This window comes from Drosophila subpulchrella, chromosome 3R, assembly GCF_014743375.2.
Source record: "Drosophila subpulchrella strain 33 F10 #4 breed RU33 chromosome 3R, RU_Dsub_v1.1 Primary Assembly, whole genome shotgun sequence".
NCBI lineage: Eukaryota > Metazoa > Arthropoda > Insecta > Diptera > Drosophilidae > Drosophila > Drosophila subpulchrella.
The window spans coordinates 3,097,787-3,122,441 of NC_050609.1; the positions used below are offsets into that span (position 1 = coordinate 3,097,787).

The 24,655-nt window shown below is 44.7% G+C and overlaps 1 protein-coding gene across 5 annotated transcripts in view; it reads right to left on the bottom strand.

The window, feature by feature from the left end:
* Positions 1-58: 58 nt before the first annotated feature.
* LOC119563121 overlaps positions 59-24,655 on the bottom strand; it is a 30,004-nt gene continuing 5,407 nt past the window's right edge. For 4 of the 5 annotated variants that reach the window (XM_037876369.1, XM_037876367.1, XM_037876366.1 and 1 more), the window contains 8 exons: positions 16,216-16,406; positions 9,323-9,447; positions 4,740-4,829; positions 3,121-3,625; positions 2,163-2,986; positions 1,125-1,865; positions 327-850; positions 59-245 (listed from right to left, as the gene is read on the bottom strand). In XM_037876369.1, coding sequence (XP_037732297.1) covers positions 230-245; positions 327-850; positions 1,125-1,865; positions 2,163-2,986; positions 3,121-3,625; positions 4,740-4,829; positions 9,323-9,447; positions 16,216-16,406 — 3,016 coding nt within the window. In that variant the 3' untranslated portion in view covers positions 59-229. Of the gene's footprint in view, positions 851-1,124; positions 1,866-2,162; positions 2,987-3,120; positions 3,626-4,739; positions 4,830-9,322; positions 9,448-16,215; positions 16,407-24,655 lie in introns of all 5 variants that reach the window. The other variant, XM_037876370.1, reaches the window with a different exon arrangement.

Sequence of the window (24,655 nt, forward strand, 5' to 3'; positions counted from 1 at the left end):
TGTGCTGGTTAAGGTTTCAGTACCCATTCCCAATTCCCTGGAAGTCTGGATACGGATATTACGGCTGTTGTGGATTTGTTAATGGGCAAACCTAGTGTCACATACAATATACAATGTATCTAAAAATTATCACAGTAAAATAAATATAAATCTTCTCTGCTGGGGCTGCTGCTTTTTCTGGGAATCAACCAAGGAGTGGATGGAGTGGACGAATGGCGTGCTCTGCTGGCTATATCCATTCGTTGCTGGTTCAGATTATATGGAAGATACGATAGTTATAGTCCACATTTTGGCAAAACTGTGTGTCCTCCCCTCTGGACACTCACTGGTTCAGCAGCGTGTTGGTCACCTCGGAGAAGGAGAGCAGCGGACTGCCATCGGCGTACGCCCCCCCGGCGGTGGGCGGGGCATAGGCCAGGGCCGTGTGCGCCGTAATATTCGCCGGATAGAGCAGCTGATGATGCGGATGCGGATGATGCTGCGTGTGGTGATGTTGCTGCTGGTATATTGCATGTTGCTGCTGTTGCAGCGTCTGTTGCTGCTGCAGTTGCTGCAGGGATTGTTGCTGCTTGGCTGACTTCCGACCACCGCCCACCTCCTCGGCGCAGATCACCAGAGGAGCGGACACAATGGCCAGCTGCTGGTAGGGTATATCCGATGCAGCAGCCGCAGATCCGTTAAGCAGACTGCTAACCGCTGGCAAGGCCGTTGGCGAGCGGGATAATACAGCTGGTGGCGGGGGAGGTGGTGATCCTGATCCAACTCCCACCAGCTGTTGGTGCAGCGGATAACCAGTCAGCGATTGCTGTTGCTGCTGCTGCTGCTGCTGCTGATGGGTGGTGAGGATGATCTAGGGAGGATCGTTATGGTTAGTAGTCAGGCGACTGGAGAGGGTTTCTATTGGTATCAGAAGGTAAGTGGTTTGGTGGGTGAGTACAGAGAGTGCGGGTGCTTCATTACTGGTGCAATCTATCCGAAATATTCTAGCGGTGGCCGTGGTGCAGGTGATGCGACTGGGCCGGAACATGGCCACCGCCGCCAGCCGACGGATGGTGCGAGTGCGGATGCGGATGGTGGTACGTGAAGTACTGCGAGTACTGCGTGTAGGAGGCAGGCGTCCATACCTCGCTGCCATGCTGATGCGCCGTCTCGTGGTGATGATGATGATGGTGGTGATGATGCGAGTGCGGATGCGGGTGGGCGTGATGATGTTGCTGCTGCTGTTGTTGCTGCTGTTGCTGTTGTTGGTGGCAACTGGGTGGGTGCACCGCCTGCTGATCTGTGCCCGTGCTGGTGAGGGAGCTGCTGGGAGCGCTAACATTGGATACAACTCCTCCTCGCTGGGATTGCTGTAACTGCTGTTGCTGCTGCTGCTGCTGGGGCGAGGTGGTGTGCGAGGAGGCGGAGTACAGGCCGGAGTCATCGTGCTGCATCTGGTAGCTCTCCGGCGTACTGGCACTGGCCGACTTTCCCGGCAGCTCCTTTGTCCCATTCCACTTGGCCGCCGTTGCAGGTTCGTGCTCGTTGTTGTTGTTGTTGGCGGAGGCATAGCCCAGACCATTGGTCAGCGGTGTGGTTCGCTGCGGGGAGCCAGGGTTCCCAGTTCCACTTCGTCCGCCCTGCAGACTATTAAGAGGAACCCCACTCGAGTGCGTGGTGCCCCACATCAGCACTGTCTGCCGCTCGTAGGGATCTTGGCCAGCTGCAGCAGCAGCCGCCGTTGTGACAGCCAGCTCCACTTTGGGCGTGACACTTTGGCCAACTCCGTTGGGCGTGGCACCGCCCACTGGCGAGGGTCCGTCCGAGGAGCAGGATATCACCTCCATCACCTGCGGTGAAGACTTCGGCGTTTTGAGGGGAATTTGCTGTTGGGAAAAAGAGGAAATCTGATCAGTAATGGGTTGGATATAGCCTTCCATTATTTTGATATACTTATAAGTATAGAAATCTAACGATCTTTGGCATAAGCTGATTATGCTATCAATGTAAATGCAAACTTTTTAAGATACCCTCTTTTGAAGATAATGGTTTTTTGTCAGCCAGTTGGGAATTTCTCATCCATTGATAGAATAATCGGTTGATGCCAAATAGTAAGCGATTTCGACACATATCATACACCTTCAGAAAGTTTTGGATTATAAACATTTGTAGACCTTACTCACCTGCGGCGTGGATGTTGGACTTCCGTAGCCGCTGCTGTAGCCACTGTAGTACTTCCCGGTCTCCTGCCACTTCTCGTCCGCCTTGGAGGCGATGGCGTATCCGTCGTAGGAGAGGAATCCGTTTGCCACATAAGCTGAGGCAGGGGCTCCGGAGTGCGGGTAGTCCGTGTAGTAACCGCCGACGGCGCCCTGCAGCCGGTACTGATGGAAGAGGTTCTCGCTGACCGGATAGAAGGCGTTGGCCGGCATGGAGCTGCCCATGTAGAGATTGTCGGCTGCACTGGCGTACGGCGAGGTTGTGTACATGGGGTTCAGGTTGGAGTAGGCGGCGGCCACCGCAGCCGCCGGATCGGGCAAGTACTCCACGGCCACGGCCGGAGCAGGGGATCCTACCTGGCCACCCAGGGGCGAGGTTTGCTGCGTCTGCTGCTGGTTCTGCTGCTGCTGCAGCTTGCGTTTGCTGCGGCAGGTGGACAGGAAGTCGCGCAACTGCGTCTTGTAGCGACGATTTGGACGCGTTGGCGTCACCGGAGGCGGCAGGGCGTGGGCCGTGGGAGAGGCGCTCGGTGGCACCACCAACTGGTCCGCTTCTGAGAAGTAGGTGGACGCCAGGCCCGTGTCCAGGTAGCTGACCTTGAAGTCCATTGTGCGCTTCCCGAGCAGATCGTGGCCCTCCTCGTCCATCAGCTGGCGGTGCGTGCAGATCACAAAGTCCGGCTTGGAATTCTTGTACACCAGCCGCGAACTCGTCTGCAGCCACTGCCACTCGCCGTCCTTCTTTTGGTAACGATAGGCGATCATGCCGGAGGCTCCCGTCTTCAGAACTGGAGGATATTTAATAATATTTTGCATTAATATAATGTGGGAACTGTTTAGCTATTTATATTGACTCCTAAACTAAGACTTAAAGTATGATTTTAGTTTAGCACAATTTGATTTGATTGATTTCAAAACTTACGCTCTTGATGGGCGCTCGCCACATAGGCAAGGTCATCGTAGTGCACCAGATCATAGCCACCCATGTTGACCAGCTCGGCGTCCGCGTAGCCCAGGATGTGCTTGCCCCTTTGGTCCATCGACACCAGCGAGAAGTCCAGCTTGTGCTTGGACTTGAACATGTTCTCCTTGTGCGGGATCTCCAGCAGGCTGGGCGGACCGAAGGGTGTGCAGTAGGCGAAGAGGGCCAGTGGGGGCTCCTCGGTCTTGCGATTCTGGCCATGGAGCACCTTAATCCTTCCGCGGATGTCCAGGCGCAGGAAGCCGCTCGTGTTGTCCAGCAGGCACCGGAAGCGGACGGTGAAGCTGCGCTCCAGATAGAGAGCCTTATCCGGCGCCAAGGTCTCCGCCAGCTGCATGCTGGACATGTCGGCGGGCAGGAAGCTGTTCCACAGCAGCTGGCGCTGCAGCTCCTCGCGGTCCTCCGAGTGGACCAGTTCGTACACCGACTGGTGGACAATGTCCGACTGAGGGAATACACAAATATATATATTTTGATCAGGGTTCAGTCACCCGGGGTATTTGTTCTTATTGATTCTGCTGCTCTCACTCTCGCTCCATTTCTTGAGCTCTCTTTTGCCCGGGGTTTTCGGGGCGTATAAATCAAAATGCGCGCAAATTGAAAATGCGCCCCATGTTGGCCACAAATTGAGACATAAATTCTGCACGCGCCAGCAGGAGCAGGAAGGTTGGTCGGGGGACTGGGATTCGAGGGACTCCCATTCTGCTGCCTGGTTTTGCAGAAACCCAAACGAAAAGCAAACAAACCCAACTGATTTTCGCCAACCTGAAGCCGAGCTACGCTTTTAATTGAGCTGCCAAACGGGGCGTGGCAAGTGCCGCTTTACACATTTACAACTAAATTTAAAAAAAAAAAAAGTAAAGATAAAACAACTCGGGCGGATGCTAACTACAATTTCAATTTCCATTCGACAATAAAGTAGGCAAAAAACTACAATGAAGGTGTACCCCAAACATGCTGCCGAAGGAACCCGAATTCAAATCGGAGTGCCCGCATCGGAATCAATCTGGCCACGCCCCGCTACTGCAGCTGGGGATACGAAGGAGATTCCCAGCGATTGCGCAATCTGATTTTAATTTATGATCTGTCGGACCCGCGAATCGATTCAGGTCCATACCCTTTAAGCGTGGCGAGGAGTTCGGGCACTTTACTGGGGTCTTGGGTACCTCAATTTCGGATTTGGGTCAGAGTATCCGAAAATCAGGTGACTTAACTTGCGATACTTGTGAACCTGTAAAAATATGTTGCCTTTCTGCTTTGGTTTCAGGCTAAATTGTTTACTTTTCTCGGATTGTTTCAGCATGCCAGATATGGGTCTACAATTTTTTTATTTTACTTAGCCCCCAAGTGAACCTGTACAAAGTTATTATACCTCTTCTCCGGTTCTGGGCCAATGTGTTTCTCCTTTCTCGGACCGCTTCCGCAAGTCAAAGATTGACCCAAAAAACAGAAACACAGGGGATAATATTTACGAAAACCGGCGGCAATTAAAATCAATCAAAAAACGGAGCGATAGAGAGCGTTTGAGGGGCTAGAGCCTAGAGGTTGGTGGCACTTACCTGATGAAAACCCAAATAGCTCTCGATGCTGTGCGTGGCAAAGAAGACTTCGCCTTCGCATGTCAGTATCATTAGAAATCCATTTAGGGCCTGCAAAGAAATTCAAAGAGAAATGGTAGACGGCGGGTCAAAATTAAATCAAAACTATGAATTAAATGTTTGTATCTCTTTTCGGTTGGTTCTGCTGGGCTTGGCCTACAGAGACAAGTGGATTGATCTCCAGTAGAATCAATAGCCAGATGAATGAATCTTTGAGATGGGATGGGTTGGCAAAGGTGTAATTACAGTAGCTGCCAGGGCTCGTCATATTTGGTGAATGAAACGTTATTGATCATGGCAGCCGGAGGTATTTTAATACACAGCGAGAAAATTATCAATGCTGTGGCTTATTTAAACACGTACAATACATCCCCAGGCTATATAGAACTTCTTTTCTGTAGATGTTGAGTGAGGTGAATAATAATAATATTAATTTAATAACAGTGCCTATAGATGCTAAATGATTTATGAACATTAATGTATGAATATACTACAATACTTTGTCATTATTAAGAACAATAAAACAGATAATAGCCACCAAAAAAAATAAGCAGTTCCAGCGTCTATATAGTTAAGTAATAATTTCAGAAATACAATCATATCATTTATGAAGTATATAAAATCTAAAAAAATCAGGGTTTTAGGAAAATTGTAAATTGGTTAGTAAGATTATTCTCAGCGTTCTTCCATTGACCCGTACAGGTTACGCCCCTTGAATTGAACTCTCTTTCGACCGCATCAGGAGCAACTGGAAAGACGGCCACGATGATGGCGGCGCTTAGTTGCGGCCAAAGCGTAATCAGCGCTAAAGCGGCTTATTTCATCCAAGCCACAGGTCGCTACATATAGGTATCCCCTATCCCCTATCTCCAGCCCCGAGATCCCAGTCGGATCTGGAGTTCCACATCAAACACAACCAGGAAATGGCTTGCAATTAAATCAATGAGTTTCAACTGAACAAAAAGAGAGAGAGCGAGAAGGTAGATTTTGGTGTAATTGCAGGTTTCCATTCCAGTTGCCTCCCCGTAAAACCCCCGGAATCCCCAGATGAGCCATTGTCATTATCTATTCGGATATGCGCCGCCAAAGACTTGGAGCTGCTAACAAGAAAATAAAATGTGAGGCAAGGGGTGAGTAGCAAAATCATGCAAAAGTTTTTAATGCGTTCCATTGTTTTGTTTATTATTTGGCGCATTATTGTTTTTGATTGCATTTTAAAGTCGGGCTTTATGGACTGCTAATGGCATCGACGCATGCGATTCCCGGCCGATCTCAACTGGAACTAACGGTAAGCAACGTGTGAAGTGAAAATGGGAAGGAAACTGAAACTGAACTAAAAACTAAAAAAACTGAAAACTGAACCGGCCTCTTCGAAAGACAAATTTGCCAATGCTCCATTAGTGCCTCCGTGGCGGTGCGGCCGTAATTAATAAAACCGAAAACAACACCGCTGAGCATACACAACATACACATATGTGTACGTAATTAATACGGGCGTATTTAAATATCAATTTGCAGCCACCACATCGGGCGGCATCGAAAGGAAGTCCCCCCATTTTGAGCCGGAGAAAAATGTGCGCGATTGCTGCTAATTACAGAGCAGCGGGCGCAGGATTGGCCAGAGAGGAGTCGAGATAGGATCCGATCTGGCCAGAGATCGGGCGAAACAGCGGGCAACTCCTTGCCAGAGTTTGCATTAGCCGACATAAATGCTAAGTGGCGTCATCATTTAAAACGCATCAACAGCCCGCAAGGATATGGTGCTGCCAAGGCATATTCTGCCTGGATTGTCATCAGGCCACGCGGACTGGTCGGGCATCAATAATCGTCATAAAGATCTCCACAACGGTAGCCAGTGAGCGAAAGATGGTGAGGATGGTTTGGATACCAAGCTTGTGGATACCCTCCTTCTTTGGACGAAGGTTGTTGTAGGAAATTTGATTCTGAGTTCCATACACATATAATTCTTGACATTGTGGGTTTCAGAGTGTTTGTAGTATAATACTAGATTGAATAAAAAATGCAGAGATCTTTGAGGATCTTTTAAATTATAGTTTTGGGTCAGTATACTTGATAGGGCCTTGAAATAAACCTGTAATGTATTATAATAACCTACATATATATTATAATACTTAAAATTTAATAATAATAAGTGATATATCACACTAAAGTCAAAGGGTATTTAGGATTTCGTATTTTAAATCTTGTTTACTTGCTCTTTTCTTTTTTTTCCACAGTTTTTTGCTGTTCTCTTTTCATTTCTTGCGGCATTTTACCTTTTTATACGGCCAAGAAAGATTTCTCCCCACAGTCTAATTGTTTCTGTACCCCATCTCCATCTCCATCCCCATCCCTTTCCCACCTGATGGCATATGGAGGCCTCTCTGTCGCTCCCGCAGCTACAATTTAGACAAGCTCGTCTGCGGCGTCTTCTAATGCGATTTTAATAATACCCGCCCGTCTTTATAAAAAGTGGGGGATCCGGAGATATAGAGGCTGTGCATGCATACGTGTGTATGGGTAAACCTTGCATTTCAGTTGTGAGATTTGATAAGTTGGCAGCGATTATTTTACCATTTCCTAGGCAGATGCAGGAAAGACTTTCAGGGGCGATTTTGTGGGGGGGAGGAGCCTTTCTAGTTTGGCCAATTTGCCCATGCTCGTCTAGATAATTGCTTAATAAAGCCCACCCCCAGCGGCAGACCCTCTCTGCCAGTTAATATATTATATCTTCAGCGGATCTGCCACCAAAAACTGTTGCATGGAAAGTTGAGTTCATATCATGTTGGCAAGCAAAGTGTTGAAAGTGTTTTACTTTCAGTGAAAACGGAAGACAATTAAATGGTATGGTAGACCAGTGTGTGTTAGCCCTCGACTAAGCTGCGTGACAAAATGCCATTTTCTAATGATAATATGTGACCCATAATAAACAGGAACGGCAACAGCAACAGCTGCAGCAAAAAGTAAAACTTCATGGGCAACAGGTAACAAATACCCGAGGTATTAAAACTAAATATGCACACCTCATGGCGGCCCCCCAATTGCCAAAAGGACCTCTCTCCGCGAGACAGACTAAAAATATGCACGGAAATGCACAATTGTGCAGTTTTGAGCTCGACAATTAGCTGCAGTCAGGAAAAGGGTGGGGTGTTGGTGCAGTCGAGTGCTTTTTTGGCCTGCATTCAAATTCGCCAGCGGGCCACCCTGCGTATACGTAATGCAGGTGAGCACGAAACTGCAACCTGCATTGCCATTGCCCCACTTGTGCCTCAAAGAGTATATACTGTATGCAGTATATGTGTTGCATACCGCAAACGGGCGGGTGGTTACTTTGGACTTTGACATTGAATTGTGTGTGTGGAGTGCAGCCGAAAAAATCGGCATGTGCAAAAAACAGAAGAAAAAAAGCAGGTTGCAAGTGCATGTTGCACAATTGCGTGTGTCTGTCTGGGTTGGGGATGGGGGAAGGGGAGGGGCTATGGAAGGCGGGGGTCAGGGGGCACTGTCAGCTGTAGGAGCACCAGCACTTGCCCGGTGGCCGCCTGCTCCAATGCCCGGTGAGCTATGTGCGCATTAAATTAAACTGTCATGACTGTGACAAGTGCATATGTTGGCGCCTCGGACAGTGCAACAAACAAATACTGAGGCACACATGCACTTTTAATTCAGCAAAAACATGCAACTGCCCCAAGGCGCCGACTTAGGTCTGCAGAGGGGGGGAGGGGAAATGCTGTGCGACAATTTAATTGGAGTATTTTGGCACATAAACTTGAAATGCATAATTTTTTATGTACTTGTGCTCTAGTTCAGTGCAGCTGTTTCGCATCAACATGATAACTGCTAATTAATTGTAGCGAAATCGTTGTAAATCAAAAATTATTGGTTTACTGTGCATATTCGGACTTGAAAATGCGCGAATTCATTTAATGAATTGTTTTTTAAGCTTTGTTGATTGGATAGTATACAATTGGTTTAAATGATTCAAGTAATAAAATGTACATTTATAATAAAAATTTGAATAATTTAGGAAAAATAAATTTATTAATGAGTAAATAATAATAGTCTAATAGACATCAAATACTAATTGGAATTTTATATATGAAATATAATTGATACACTAATTTTATGTAAATTATTTTAGACATTCGTGCTGGAACTATATCATATCACACCCTCAGATCGAACTGTTTTTCCGGTTAGTGCATAGGCAGTTTTCAATTAGGTTAATCAATTCGAGCACTTATTAATTGCAGACAATTACAAATGGTGGAATCGAAGCGAGGAAGTGGATTTTCCCCCACACCCATTACCTGCCGATTGCGTGCCCAGTACTTATCAATGGAAACTCTCTTGGCTAACAAGACGCTGATTGATTGTGCCTCTTTGCCCCTCGTATGGGGTAAAATAAAAATACGCCACATATCCTGGCCAATGAAGCCATCAAACAACCACTGATGAAGACAAATCGAGGCAATTGAGAGGAGTTGATGGGGTATGTGGGAGGATTAGGGTGCTGGACTCCGTACTCCGAACTCTGGACTCACCTGGAGGAACATATCACCATCCAACAGGCCGTGCTCGAAGGCTCCCAGTTCTCGCGTCCTGTAGCCGTCGTGTGCGTGTATGTGGGGCAGGACTCCGTTCTCCTCCTTATCCTTATGCATAACAACTGCAAGTGAGAGATAGATAGATACTTTTTACAAACGGCGGCATTCTTGGATATTTTATTAACCATAAATATTTGATATTCACTCAAAAGAACGGCATAAAGTTGGGCAAATTGCTTGGCCATAAATAAGCCGCTCAATTGTTTTACAAACCCACCTTCACCGAGGAGGAGAACAGGCATTACTGGCATAACCATAGTAACTTCATAAAAATCCAATATATCATAGAAATATATTGTGTATGTCTGTCTCAACTCCCCGAAAATACTCGTACAATAAATATTTACGGCTTTGGCAAAGTACTAAAAATTGTTTATGGTGTCATTGTAATATTTTATGAGAACTTTCGCCCGCTTTCGGCCCACCCCTTGAATCATCCTTGAACTGTTCACCCTTAGGCCGCCATTTTGCCTAGGAAAATTTCATTTTATTTTCCCCCATACCCACCCATTACTTTTGCTTATTTATTTCTTGGCGGTGGAGTTTTATTTTGTGGGAGCCAAGCGGGTTTTTATAATAAATTTGTCACAAAAATTGATTTATGTGCGATAAACGATAAAAGAAATGGAACTTCATATATTTTCACAATATTAGTAAAAGGTTTTCGGGGGAAAGCGAGCAGGGTGGCTTGGCTAAGAGTGTTGTTGTCCTGGCCAAAAATTATGCCACGCCAGCTGATGTCATAAATTATGATTTTTATCAACGCAAATGGGTAAAATAAAAAATGTTGAAGAGAAATAAAACAGCAGCTAAAATAAAAATAAAGGCAGAGTTAATTTACGCATGGCAAGCCTCGTGAAGGAAAAGTCCCCCGATTTCCTCGGGCCAAGTGCAACCCCTAAAAAAAACAGGGGGGAAAATTCTCGGCTTCAATTTCAATTAGCAGGTTAGTATTTCCCCTGCTCTTAGCCACTTTTCCCCGACCAAACTGACCGCAAACTGGAGCTCCTTGTCGCCTCGCCATAATCTCGGCCTTTTCTGACCTTTTTATCAAATTAACAAAAGTGACTAGGTCTCTCCCCTGAAAAAAAGCAGCGAAAGATTGTTCATTTTAGCGAAAGTGCGATAAAACAAATAGTCGCCCCTGGCCACTCCCCTCCTTTCCTAACTTTCCCAACTTTCGCCTAATGTGGCCCAAACAAATTGCATCATGTGCGTGTAATCCTGGCGTGATCCTTTACAGCCACTTGGCCTAGGACGCTCGTAATTATTCATAATTTAATTAGGCTCAGTTTACATTCATTCCGCTTCTCGTCGCAGCTTTTTTATTATTTCTGGCGGTATATTTTAGTTTTTGTTGTTATTGTGGGTACGTGCATAAACTCATTTAATTAAATTTAGCAGGGGAAAGATTTGGGTTGGGTTGGGTTTTGGCTTTGGGTTACGAAATCTGCCCCGGGAGACTTTATTGCACTTACATTGTGTTATTACATGGCGAATAAACCAAATTTACGACAAATTCTCCGCATTTTCCGCTGCTGTTTCCCCCATTTTCTCTGCCGGCGCTTCCATCTTTTGAAGGACCCACCCCCATTGGGTCGTTAAATGAACCAAAGACCATCCACCGTGAACCTAGCCGGCGGTGGATGAAAATCTTGTATTGCGAACGACCGGAAAAGCGCAAAATCTCGGCTGGCAGGGTGGGGCAGCCAGGGCGGAAAACTCTCCGCAACGCTCGATGATGTACACACATAAAAATGGCGGCGACGTTGGAAAACCCCACCCAAGTGGCCAAAAAGAAAAGCCAGGCAGACAGAGAGAAAGACCAATGTGAAAACAAGTTGGGGAAAAAGGCACAGGAAAAGCGTGCGCAGCGAACGAAGAAGACCCGAAAGATACTCGCCCTAATGACGTTGCACTGTACTGACGGCACCTCCAACTCTGGGCCATTTTCCCCCCACCGATTTTCCACTGCTTTTCCCGCTCTGTTTTTCCCGTCAATTATGCTGGAGATGGAGCTAGGGAACTGGGCGTGTCCCACGAGCCGGTGGCACGGCTTGGCGCAGAATAATAAATAAAGTTTAAATTTTCTGACATTTTGGCAAACATTTTCCGTGCCGACAGAAGCAAATATGTCATGGAAATGTCAAACTCATCAGCGGATTTGATTGGAAAACTGACAGCGGCAGCGTCGGGAATGCATCCGTGTATATCCATATCCAACCGTAGCATCAACAGCGGCACCGCCAGCAACCATTGGCAGCTGTCAGGAGTGACAGGCGTTTTGGATGCACCCCACCGTCGCTGTGGGTCAAATGGGAAAGGTTAACGGGTGGGATGGTGGGGATAGCGGGCTCGATACAAGAACTTATTTCCCAGGTGCAATGGCAGTGTGAAAAATTGTTTGGTAAGGTGGAATATTAAATATGCAGCGATAAAAGAGCCGTCAGGTTGGGTTGATTACCATAAGGATGGACAGATGGCTATAATGGTTACGTCTTCTTTTACCGGATTTTAGCTATTCCTAGCTTATGACTTATAAGTTATAAGTGACCAGTTTAGTATAATATAACACATTTGATATCTACACAACTAACCTATTAGATTTCAATTAGGTATTCATTTGAGCATGGTTTATTTATGACTCTCAGTTGCCGATATAATTTATATGATGTTAGTAATAGTTTGCTAAATATACAGCTCAGTTAATGAACCTCAAAACCTTATATAACGAACTCCTTTAAGATTAAGAACTTTTCCACCTTCAAGAATGTTTTCGTATTCTAGACACTTCAAGGAGAAACGCTTCCTAGTTGGTTAAGCCTTTCGTATAATCCATAAACAAATATATTTTGTCTGTTGTAGGCTCCTTATAGGTTTCACGAACCTAACCAGAAGTTCTTTCCAATCCAAATCAGTGCGCAATTACAGGCAGAAAGAGAAGCAGTTCGAGTGCCGTCTTCAATTTTCAAGTAGCCAAACAGTTTATTGGACTTTAAATTGAACTAGGCCTTTAGACATTGTATCTCTTTCCCCGGAGGTGAGGAGGAACTCGAAGGGGGTGTCGACCTACGTAAGTCACGCAATGTAGTCTCCTGCCGCCCTCGACCAGTGCATGTATATGGATATTATATATAGTATGGGTATATAGAACCAGCTGAGCATTGGCCGGCGTGACAATGCGACGCCTTAGAGTAAAAACAACCGCACCAGTAATACCGATTCGTGGAGAAACAACACCTACATGGAGCTGGTAGGCAAGTGCATCGCCATCGCCATCGCCTGACTGATTGCATGTCCGCCTGCGACCCATTCATTGTCTGGTTTTGAGCCGAACCGCCAGCCGAGGGTTAAGGGGGCCTGGGGAGGCCTTAACTGGAGCAACGCACGAAAGTCATGTTACAATGTACGAAAAATTGGCCAAATGCCGCTGGAACTGACTTCACTATGTTTATAGGTTAAGAACTGAGCCTTGGCCTCATCCTCATCCTCGTCCACATCGCCCCTGACTCGCTCAGACTTTTTAACCCAATTGGTGGCAGCAACTGCCTGTAGGCAATTTTGATAATAACATAAATACCCTGCTGCAGGAGAAATGGGCTAAGAAAGGCGAGGACGGGCTGACCAAGTGACCTTGTCGTGGCCCATAATCGGTGGGTGGCTGAGTGACTAGGAGGCCTCCCAGCTAAGGTGTCCCATGTCTCAGGTGCAACGTCTCCAATGCAGATTCATTCATAATACGCCCAGCAGGTTTCCACAGCTCTACCGCTTCCCACGAACCACCGAGAACCAGTTAAAAGACCGCCGAAGGCCAAGTCAAAAGTTATGGCGACATGATTAAGCGAAAAAAAGTTAGATAGAGGTTATATATAGACCTTAAGTATTAATACTTTTAATAATATTCTGGTTTTAAGACCAATTTTATACCTAATGGAATAGAAAAATACGACGAATAGAAAATACGACTTTAAAAGTAAAGGTTGTTTCTCGTGTGATTGTTAAACTAAAGGTAACCTCAAAATATACAAACTGTTTATGGGATTAAACCATACTTTAACCCACGGACAGAAATCAGCCCTATTTAATAAACAAAATTCTTATAGAAACTTTTTTTTTCAGTGCCTCTTTAAGCGTGTGTGGGAACTCGTTTGTTTGGCGAAACGCCAATCCCAATGCAAATGCAAATGCGTTCCCATCTCAAGTTACCAAATCTTTGAAGTAGCTACTCAACTGGGATAGCAGAGCACTTGGCGGCCTTTCTTGGGAACTTAATTTGCTTATGGGCCACTTTTTACAACCATTTTAATGGCATTAGTTCTCCAGGGGAGGTGGAATTGATGGGCGAAAACTGCGTTTAGTGCTTGGCGTGCTGTGTACAGAAAACAGAATAGAATGAATAATAATCGTTAAAAGAGAAACTATCAATATCAAAGGGGTCATAACAACTAATGTTTCAGCAATTGTTTCGACCTCTCCCTTTGCCACTTAATTACGCAACTCATCAATTAGCCAGACGTCGAACTGAGGGATAGGAGTCTTTGGCACCGAACGCCAGCATTATAAATGTAGAAATTGCGCGTCTTAACAATTATGGCCAGAAGCCCGTAAGGTGGCTCTGGCAATTATGGACGGTTACCCCCTGCCAGCCTTAGTTTAGACCATGCCACCCCCTCGCATTCTGGCCAAGACAATGGCCCATTAGCAGCGCGCTTTAATTATTTAGTTTGCTGGCCAAAACCAAACCCAGAGATAGTGGAAAAGCGCAGAGAAAGGCACGAGAATACCGGAGAGAGAACTACTAAATCATTGGAAGTGGGGGGCATGGTGGTGGGCGGATAAGGCGTGGTCCCAACTAGTACAACAAATGCAAAAACCGAAACTCTGCTTCCTTACCCGATATGGTATAGTATAGAGAACATTTTCAGTTCGGTTCTTGGTCGTCCCTTTTCCGCATTGCTTTCGGTTTTCGGGTAGCTGAAGTTTTTTGCGCAAGTCAGGGTCAAGCAACTACAGATGGGATCCCGCACCCCCTAAAAGATATATACCTATATATACAGTCTGGTTAATACATGGACAGCAGCCTTCCCATCCGCTAAACATCTAATCAATTTTAATCGTCTTGAGTGCTTCCGTTGGTAATCCATGAGCGGCACACGTCGCATTCGGATCCCCAAGACAAAGCAATACCCAATACCCATACCCGGAATCCCTTCCCAGGTTAAGGGTTCGCAGGCAAACAAACACTAATTGTAAATTAAATGATCCCGATAATATCCGAGAACATCTATCTGGGCAAACAAACGAAACCGAAATGAAAACAAACGTTGACCTCGCGACGTGTTTTGTGACAACCCCTGGAAGGATAATAAACAGGGGTTGTGGAAGGGGTAGGGCAGGGGTTTTGGAAGGGGCCACTCACCGGGGCACACGCCGCAACGGTTCTGGTCCATTAACCCGTCGTCGTTGTAGTTTTTGTGTGCCTCGAGTGTCCTGCGAGGTGCCCTGAAAGTCCTTTCGGGGGATGCCACCATTGGCAAAGGAAACTAATGTTTATATTGACTTTTCACAATGCACAAAGCGGCACGTGGCACTGGACGGTTGCTCCTTTCTTTTTTTTGTGTGTGCCTCCTCTAAGCCAACAGTTTGCCAGTGCAATTAACGCTGAACTACGCTTGACCGCTAATTGTCAAAATATTTACTAAAGTTCTGGTACCTTTTCTCGGTCGTTCTTCGATTTGGCCACGTGGGCGGCAGGATCTGTTTTATCGGTCTCAGAGGCGCTGTATTCCTGCACTTAAGCCACATTAAAGCTGTCATGGCATATACATGTCCCCCTCTCCCTCCCCTTGCCAATTTTATCGCAAATGAAAGCGAATGAAGCAATTAAACATTTTCTTTATTTTCATTTTTTCGTGTTGGTCATTAAAAAACAAACGCGAAATGCCAACGAACTGAGGCGGACGAATCGTTAATCAAGCCATCAAGGCCCGAGAGTTTATTGCATTTGTTTTAATTAATTTAAATTATACAAATATGTTGACCCCTCTTTTCTCCACTCCAGTCCAGTGTTCAACTACCCCGAGTAAGCCTAAAGCACCCCTGAGAGAAGTAGATACATATGCTAGTTCCTCCAGCGCCTGGTTTCAATTTGTCTGTTCACGACTGACCAAGCTCCGAAGAATATCTAAAGCACTGGGAAAAATTTATAGAACTTTCCTGTGATATTTATAAAAAAATTTAAATGTTCTCATATACCATTTTATTTTATTTGTATGTCTTTAAATAAGTTGAGTATATTTTGTTCAAACGTCCAGGGCTGATTTCTCAATGTCATGTTAACTTTATTCCTTCAGTTAAACTGCTGTTTTATCTCACTGAGAACAAGTAAGTAGAGTGAAGGATACCTTTAAGAATTGGCTGTTATCACTTTGGGAAAACGAATTTGTGTTTCGGAACCTTATTTAACTTTCTCTAACATGACATTAAGAAATCGGTTCTCAGAGTGGTTTTTGGACTCTATATTTTTTACAACATTTTTCCTGTGTTCCCCACGCCGCTGGCTGCTTCCTTCCTGTTCTATAATCGCTCCTTTTCGCTTTTTTACTTTTCGGGAGGAGAGGACCTCCTGGCGCGGCGTTGAAATTAGTTTTGAATCATTTATGAGTCATGTTGTTTAGGGTCTGGGCCGCAGTCTGACCAACCGAACCCAGAACGGGGAGTTCCTCGGTCCGGGCATAATCGATTTAATAGGCCGAAATTGTTACGCGCCGTATGGTGAGGGTGTTTTCCCCATTTTCCCCCTCTTTTACTATAGCCGCAGTAGCACTCACCTTGAAAATAACTTTTGGTTCTTAAATAACTAACGGACAGCCTTAGAATGCTCAGTCGATCCAGTTTGCTCAAGATGTTCTGCTCGAAGGGCAGCAGCGAGGCCAGCAGATCCAGCTCGGCGTTGAGGCGCTCCCGATGCCGCTTTGATGGATTGCTCTTTGTGACGCCATCCTTGGGCGGCGGCTTCAGGCTGGAAGGAAAATGAGTGAAAGGGAAATTAAAAACAATTTTCATGCATAAATGGAAAGTAGCTCCCTAAAATAGAACCCTATGTATATGGATGTGTGTGTGGAACGGAGAGGCCTCGACCGCGTCAGCTGGCGACGACGACGGTGGTGTGAACTTGAAAAGGTCAAAATTATTAATTGCACTTATCAGTTACCAGAGACTGGACCTCAATCAGCCCTTAGATAGTCGGCAGCTCTCAAGGATTACCACCATAAAACGGACACCCAATCTAGGGTGGGTTGGTTCGATTAGCTATGCCCACTTGGTCCGCTGATTAGTCGATCTACGAGGAGTGGGTGAATTGCACAACTGATCCCTTTGCAAATGCGTGATACGATTGTGTTTTAATGACCAGCACATTTTGTTTATCTTTAATAACACACTAGAAAATATGCTATTAACTTTGCTATTCAATCGAATTTACAAAAATAACTAACTATTGGTAGATAGGCTAAAGAAACTATCATCTAAAAATCGTTTATAATTGCTTAATTATAAAAATTACGGTTCTTAAAATGTATCCCTTATAGGATTTGATATAGAGTTAATGTATAATCATCACTTTCAGTATTGGATTGGACATTCCCCACAAGAAATAGCTATAGCTATAATAGTCCATTGAAGTAATCGATCGATTTCTTTCATATGTATAAATCATTATATTTTCACCATTTAATTCCCTGCTACGTTTCAAGGAAGTTAATCGGGCCCATTACCCGGCTCCACCTCTAACAGTTTCCATGAATCAAATCATAAACGGGAATATATACAGATACACAGGCACAAATCAGGAGTCGGACCGTAATCTGAAACCACTCCAATTAAATGTCATAAAATGTTCGAGGACCCAGGCAGCCGAGTTGAAAATACCATTGTAAAGCCAAATGCAGAAATGTGGTATTATGGCGTTTGTGAGGGATACCAGAACCGCAGAACTCATAAACGCAAAATCCGTTTATGAGGGGACTCGTGGAATGGTGAATGGTGAATGGGTAAACGGGAATCGGGAATGAGTGGTGGCAATCTGGATTAGCTCGTGGTTGAACTCAAAAGCTTTGCCGCTAATTCATCATTATCTGTGGCCGTAAGCGGATAAGCGGAACAGTTCAGCCGGATTGTCTTTATAAGCTGCATTCTGTGGGGGTACCTCTTCAAGTTCCCTCTTTATGCTCTGTTGTGTTCTTTTTTTAATCATTTTTTGTCTCATCATTTTCATTGACATTATTACAAAGTTAATTGCGGTAATTAAATATAATTATTGCTGTAATTTATGAGACGACCCTCTTCATGGCCGATCCAACCCTTTTTCCCCACTCCGCTTGCGTGGCTTTTTTGTCAATGTTTCAAATTTTTTAGATGTTTTGTTTGCCGTTTGAGTTTTTTGTATGTGCTGTTTTATTTGGAAAACTTTTTGCTCGGTTGAACATACACGAGAGACGGGTACAAAAAAGGACGCGGACTGTTGCAGGATATTGTCGCGTTAAGTTAATTGGCTGGCGGACCTCGTCCTGTACACTTTTTTTTCGCTCCTTCAGGTTCCCGGGTAATTGTCAGTGGCATGTCCGTTTGATGTCACAAAACTGGACGACATGTTGGCTCAAATTGTCGCTGGCCGGATAATCTCCCCAGTTGATATCGGAACAATCCCAATCCCAGTTCTATTATCGTGCCACCAAGGTGTTGTCCTGCAGGAAGAGGAATGCCAACTTGTCGCTTCTGCAGTCGAGGGATAATACGTTCTGGAGATAGGAATTCCAGTGGCAAAACAAATCGAAGCTAAATATAGGACACTTCGGCCCAGAACAGAGCTCTCACATCCAAAACCCAAATCGAAAGAACTCATTTAATGAAATCGCCAATTACGAAGAAATTTGCAAATGATCAGTGTCTGGACAAAAAAGGATAAACGAGCGAACTTATAGCTGGATCTCGGCGGGATGATTATATTGATGAACGAAACCGTTAGACGCATCGGAATGCACTCTATAGGACGACGCCAGTCAAGGCTGCGAATTAGCAAAGGGAATCGACATAGAAATAATTTCGAGCTTGGCCAAATTGAGGCCCCTGCCAAATTGGGGGCAATGCGGTGTATTATTTTTTTCGCTCTCAGTTTGCGGCATAAAATGTATAATTTTCTTATTATCTATATGTGGCGAGGGTAAGAAAAAGAAGCCAAATGGCAAGGGCAAAGGCAAAGGCAACCGTAAATGCAAAGGCAAAGGTAAAAGGACCAGCGGCAAGTCCTGGGAATAAAATTAATTCCATAAACAACTTTCCAAAAAGTAAAGAACTTTCGGTGGTGGCGGGAGAAAATGGAGAAAGGTGAAAGGTGGCTCTACCTTTTGTCTGGGGCCATAAAAACGTCAGGCCAGGAGAAGCCCAGAAAGAGAGAGAGTTTAGAGAGGAATCCCAGCCAACAAAGGATATCTGCTGCAGACTGTGTGTATATGTGTGTTCCTTGGAAACTTTCAGCCCCAAAAAGCCATTTTTATTCTCCTTCAGCGTCGTCGTCGTCGTCGACTTCTTTCGTCCTTTCTATACACTTTTCCCCACGTATTATTTTTCGCCATTTTCGTAGCTTTCCCTGGCTTACCACCCAATCCCCCCCATTTGGCATTCTTCTTCACATTTCTTCTTTCCTTTTCCCATTATGAAATGAATTGCTTTTAAAGAAATTACAATGCGGACGACTTTTGGGATTGGGGTTTCGTTTGCTGGATCAGCGGAGGACAGGGGGAGGAGCTCAGGGATTGCGGACCGGGGCGGTATGTGTGTGTGTCTCGATTGGGTTGACACAAATTGCAAGGTCCAAGGCTGTCGTCTCGCCCACAGCACGCCAAAGCAAAGTCCGGAGATCTTACAAATAAGATATAAGCCCTAAATCCCGACGCACCACGCCCAATGTTGTCCAGAACACTAGAGATATTGGAGGGCTTAAAGTAAACACATTGGGCTTAAGTGAACTAGCGAAATAATTAAACTAATTAAAAAGATTGCAGCAATGAATTAAATATTAAACTTTTATCTTCGACAAGAAAGATATACCAGCCCTTATATAAATTTTATTTTAAATAAAAAATAATATTAACCTTTATTGATTGAAGCATTTGGTTTTGTTGATTTAATTGCATTATCATTTATTTTTCCAACTTTCTCTACCTTCTCGGAATCGTATATTATTTTTTTGTCAAATTATCTTTTAGGAAATCAAAGATTTTACAACAATGTTGATATAATCTCGTAATAGATGAAAAATATAAAAAGTCTTCGGGTTGCAAATATATTTTAAGCTGCTCTAAAAACTTTTTTCCTAATCTATGTCCCCCAGCTAAGATTCTATAACACTTTGACATATACTAATATATCTTTTGGATGTAGTAAGGGAAAAACTGTTTCAATTTGCAAAGTTTGCAACAAATAACAGAAAACTTTCCCTACGAACTTATATTCCCATTTGCAGGTGTCGATTGTTGCTTAATCCCCACGGCGACCCCTCGAACCCTCGACCCCTCGACCCTTTGGCTTGGATTTGCATATGGCAGTGTTAAGCCGGCACCCCCGCTTCAAAACTGCTGCCTCGTGGCTTTGTGATGTGTTTATAAACAAATGACACGCAATCCTTTGGGGGGCACGTGAGTTCACGGCATCCAGCTCAGCTGTCTACGCCTTCGGTTCACTTCTTTTTCGCCGGCTTGCATGCAAAGCGAAAGCAAAAGCAGAAGCGAAGGCATTACGCATACGCAGCGTGTTCAGGTGGCTTTTGCTACCGCCTCCGTTGTTGTTGATCATAACACGCTCGATTTGGCGCCAAAATCGCAGCAAACCGTTAGTAGCAAACATACACTCACGCAGACCATATGATACCATGCCAGACCAGACCAGACACTCATTCATTCATCAGCTGGCTCTTTTGACTTTGGCCTATGCGTGTTGGTCGAGAGCTGCGTGCCGCCATTGCACCTGATAGATGTGCCCCCTTGCCACCAAAAGAGCGGCAAGGCAACCCTTTCGGCACCTATAAAACGCCAAGTGGCGTGTCCAAAACCTAAAACTCTAAACAACACGGATTGTGGGTCATCACAGCTCACTTTTACTGCAACTAATTTGATTTTGCATACTCTCAAACAGTCACCCACTTGTTGATATCATAAACTCACTTCCCTACTGTTAAAAAATGCTAAAACATATCAGGCACTGTCAGTATGGTATTCCTTTGGAAATGTCACAATTAATTGAATTTACATTTCTGCATATAAAAATGTCAAAACAAAGAGGAGGGGGACTTGAATTTAAGCGCCATTTAGGGAAGCTGTCAACCTGGGGAACATGCTACTATAGTCTGCTACCGTGCTGCAACATTGGTCCAGTCACTTAGTCCCAGCCTCCAACCGCCAACCGCCAACCGCCGACTGGTCACAAAGGGAGCCTCCTAATCTATGGACCACTTAATGGATCTGCGCCAAATTCACGCATAAATTTTAAGGCTCAGCATCCCAAAGCTGTTAAAATTAACGAGGAGCGCGAACAGGAAGAAACGAGGAGAGGAGCTTCACAGCTTGGCCAACTCATTAATTTTGTCAACCCGAAAGCGAGAAAAGTGAATCGCCAGGCAGTAGCTGAAACCAAAAGCGACTACAAAACGATCGCGCAACTCTGTCAAGATAACAACAAGGCGGCGGGAAGAGCAGGGAGAAGTGGATCGGAGTTGGAGGACCTGGAGAAGTAGTACACCGAAAGAAACCAAGTCCAACTAGTAAAACTAAGAAATTATTATATTTTTTGGATCATTTCTGTTTAAGATATAAATATAGCCGTCTGATATTGATAAGGATTATATGATCTTTCTTTACTTATATAGACAAACATATTATCCTTAATCAAAACATCATTCATTTCCCAGGTATAGGATAAAATACCGATCTGGAAGACATGTTCTCTAAAAGGTCTTAAATCTCTTTTCTATTTCACCCCAAATATACAAAGCACCTAGGTATAAAATAATACATATTAAAGATATTATCATTTCTTTTCTCTGAAATATTTATATTCTTTAGCCTTATCTCTGATTGATTTTATGATACCAAAACAGTGAAATCGAAAAAATGTTACGATTCGAAATTGATCGATATGCTGGTCTTCTCATTTCTTCCCAGTGAATCTACCGAAGCTTGCAAATGAAAATCTTCGCAGAATCGGTCCCAGGCTCTCAGGTTCACGGCCTGCGCTAATCGTCAGAGGGGCGAAACACTTCTTGAACGGATTGTGAACCGAATTAAGTTGTTAAACGCATTATTTGCATATTTCGAATGCGGTGATGCCACATTAAGATGCCACAAGCAGTACATCTTGGCTGCCCCTCGCTGCTCATTTGCATATTAATTGTACAAACAAAAAGGCGGAGGAATGTTCGTTCCGTTCGCTTAATGAAGTGATAAATGTTATCGATGGCTTTGGAGAGGCCGACAATCGCGTTTGATCTATGGGCTAAAAGCGACAGTTTTCCCATCGCCAAAGTTTTGCTTTGCCTTTTTTCCAGTTTATGATCTACCGAGGTAAAAGCAATTTGTATCCACCAGATACATTCTTGCAGTGAGTTCATAAAACTACGGTTATAACGACGGACAGTGTGAGTGTGCGGCCGTTTTTAGTTTTATGATTACCCTTGTCAAGTCGGGTTCCTTTCTGGCCTCTCGTATACTTAGAGTTGTAGATGTGCTATGGGGCGCAAAAGTTCCGCGCAAGAATAACGTCAACTGTGCCAGCCAGGGAAACTAAAGCAACAACTACAACAACGGCTAAACTGTGGCAAAGGCAACTCATTTATTTTATCGATTAAACATTTTTGCGATTCGCGCAGCGGAATCTCTTTTGGTCTCTCACTAAAAGGAGCCCCAAAGCCGGGCCATGTGGGCTTTTGGGAAAAAATGTATCTACTACTGACACACACACATACTTGGGTAGCTAATACACAGATACACACACACACAATCATTCAGGGGCGACATCAAAGCGCCGGGCAAAGGCAACTTTGAAAACCTTTTGACAGCTGCGAACGCCAAAAAGGAAGGCGGCAAGGGATGGTGGCAGGGAGTGGGGGATTGCCAGTGGGCGAATTAGGAACAGGAAGAGGGGGAAACCAGGGGGGTAAGAAGAAGAAGAAGACGGCGAAGGGGCGGTTTCCACCCTGCCTACAAAGTGGGCGCGGCCTTTGGATTTAGTGGGCCGCAGGATTGGGCCAAGAACGGTAAAAAAGGGGCTTCTGTGCGCTAATGATGCGCATTTGGCATTTCGCCCTTAATCATTTATCATCCTGCGGAACCGTATAATTATTAAAATTTATATCTGATTTCGGTTCTTTGCTGGCATTCAATCGATTAAATGGTATTCAATCAGAAAACACATACCGTACATCCTAATTAGGAATGTAAGACTGTATAAATTATACTAGACATTCTACATTTTCATTTATTTTTCAAAATTAAGAATGTTTTATAGTTTGTGTGATTTTCGAACCTTGAATATTTTTTAAAGTTTAAAACTAATAGATTAAACATGAATTTATAAATATTTTGTATGATATAGCAACTAATTACAATAAATATCAACTTCTAGTTATTTGTTACAACATATAATATCACCTTCTAGTTATTTGTTCCAACATAATAATAATTATTTTACCATTTCTATTCAGCTTGGATAATTTCATATATCCTAACAGCTAAATAAAGCAGATTTTAAGTATACACTTTTTGTTACAATCCAGTTCAGCCCCCATTCCTAACCATAAAGAGCCTTTTGTAAGCTCACTGGCAGAGTTAAACGATCCCCTTGGCCAGGGTTTTGTGTACGGGAAAAGGTAACTAAAAGTATCACCTGCCCGGGGCAGATACCACCTCCTCCTCGATAACTGCAGCCCAGCCCCTTGGGCGCTCCACTTCAGCGCACACTCGAAAAAGCAGAGAAACAAAAAATGCAGAAGGCAACAGTGCGTCCTGGTTGTGGTCCTGGGTGCTATGGTCCTTGTAGTCCTGTAGTCCTGCTGCTGGAACTTGAACTTTTACTGCCGGCCGCACTTCGGTGGTGGATTTTAATGGAACGCTTTGGGTTAATTCAAAATTCTTTTGTTTTGCTTTCGCTGACTAACCTGGGCTAGGCTCGGACTAGGGGGTTGGCCAAATGCAGGTGGTCAGCCGGGTATTCGTTGGCTTATGGATTAGTGGTGGTACACTACGACAAACCCGACAGTTCACTGACACTGAAACCAGCGGAGATCCCTGGCCGGAGATCCTGATCCGCTGGCCAGACAGACAGAAAGTCTAACAAATCGATGGCTTTAGGCCTTCTAAATCGCTTGTAAGGCCATAAGCGCTTCAACACCTTTCAATAGTGGACCTCAGCCCCATAAATGGCAACAAAGTAGCTGCCCCAAATGGGAAAGAGACAGAGATATGGACTAAAAAGAGACACACTCGCATTAGTTTAATGGCTGATATTGGCGTACCCCTTTCTCCTGGCCAAATCTCTGGCCCACTGCCGCCCAGTTTGGCATATGGAGCAGCACTATTTAGGCTTCGATACGCTGCATTACGCAATGGTGTTAATTACCAACACACGGACACCAGGCACCCGGCACCCGCCAAGTGGGAGAGCTACACTACAGATATAGATACTTAGATAGTTAGATAGTTAAACACACATACCAGCAGACGGATAATCGCCGGCAAGCAACTCAAGCGAACTGGCTGTGGAAAAACGGTTAGCCAAAGACGGTAGCAAAAACATTTAAAGCCATTTTTCCACGGCGTTCCCAATAGAAAATCGTCCATAGAAAGGCAAGGTTTAAATGAATAGTTGAGTTGTCAGAAAAGCCGACTTTAACTTTAACTTTGACGTTATTTTCAAAGGAAATCCCCCGGCATATGTCATTCAACCCACATACATATATCTGCCGATCTCCGACACCCCCCCAGTCCATTGTAATTAACTAAATAGAATAACCCGCCAGTCGGTCTTTCAAGTCGAGATACTTTTAACCCCATGTGAACCATGGCCTTTGTGAGGAGGGCGCAGGCGCAACTAATGAGCAACCCACCACCATCAGCCATGTGGTGTCTCCCCCACCCACTTGGCCATCGCCCGCCGGCTGGTCAGTCCGTTTGACCAACATTAAATTGAGCTGCGACTACCAAAATTTATGTGAAATAGGTC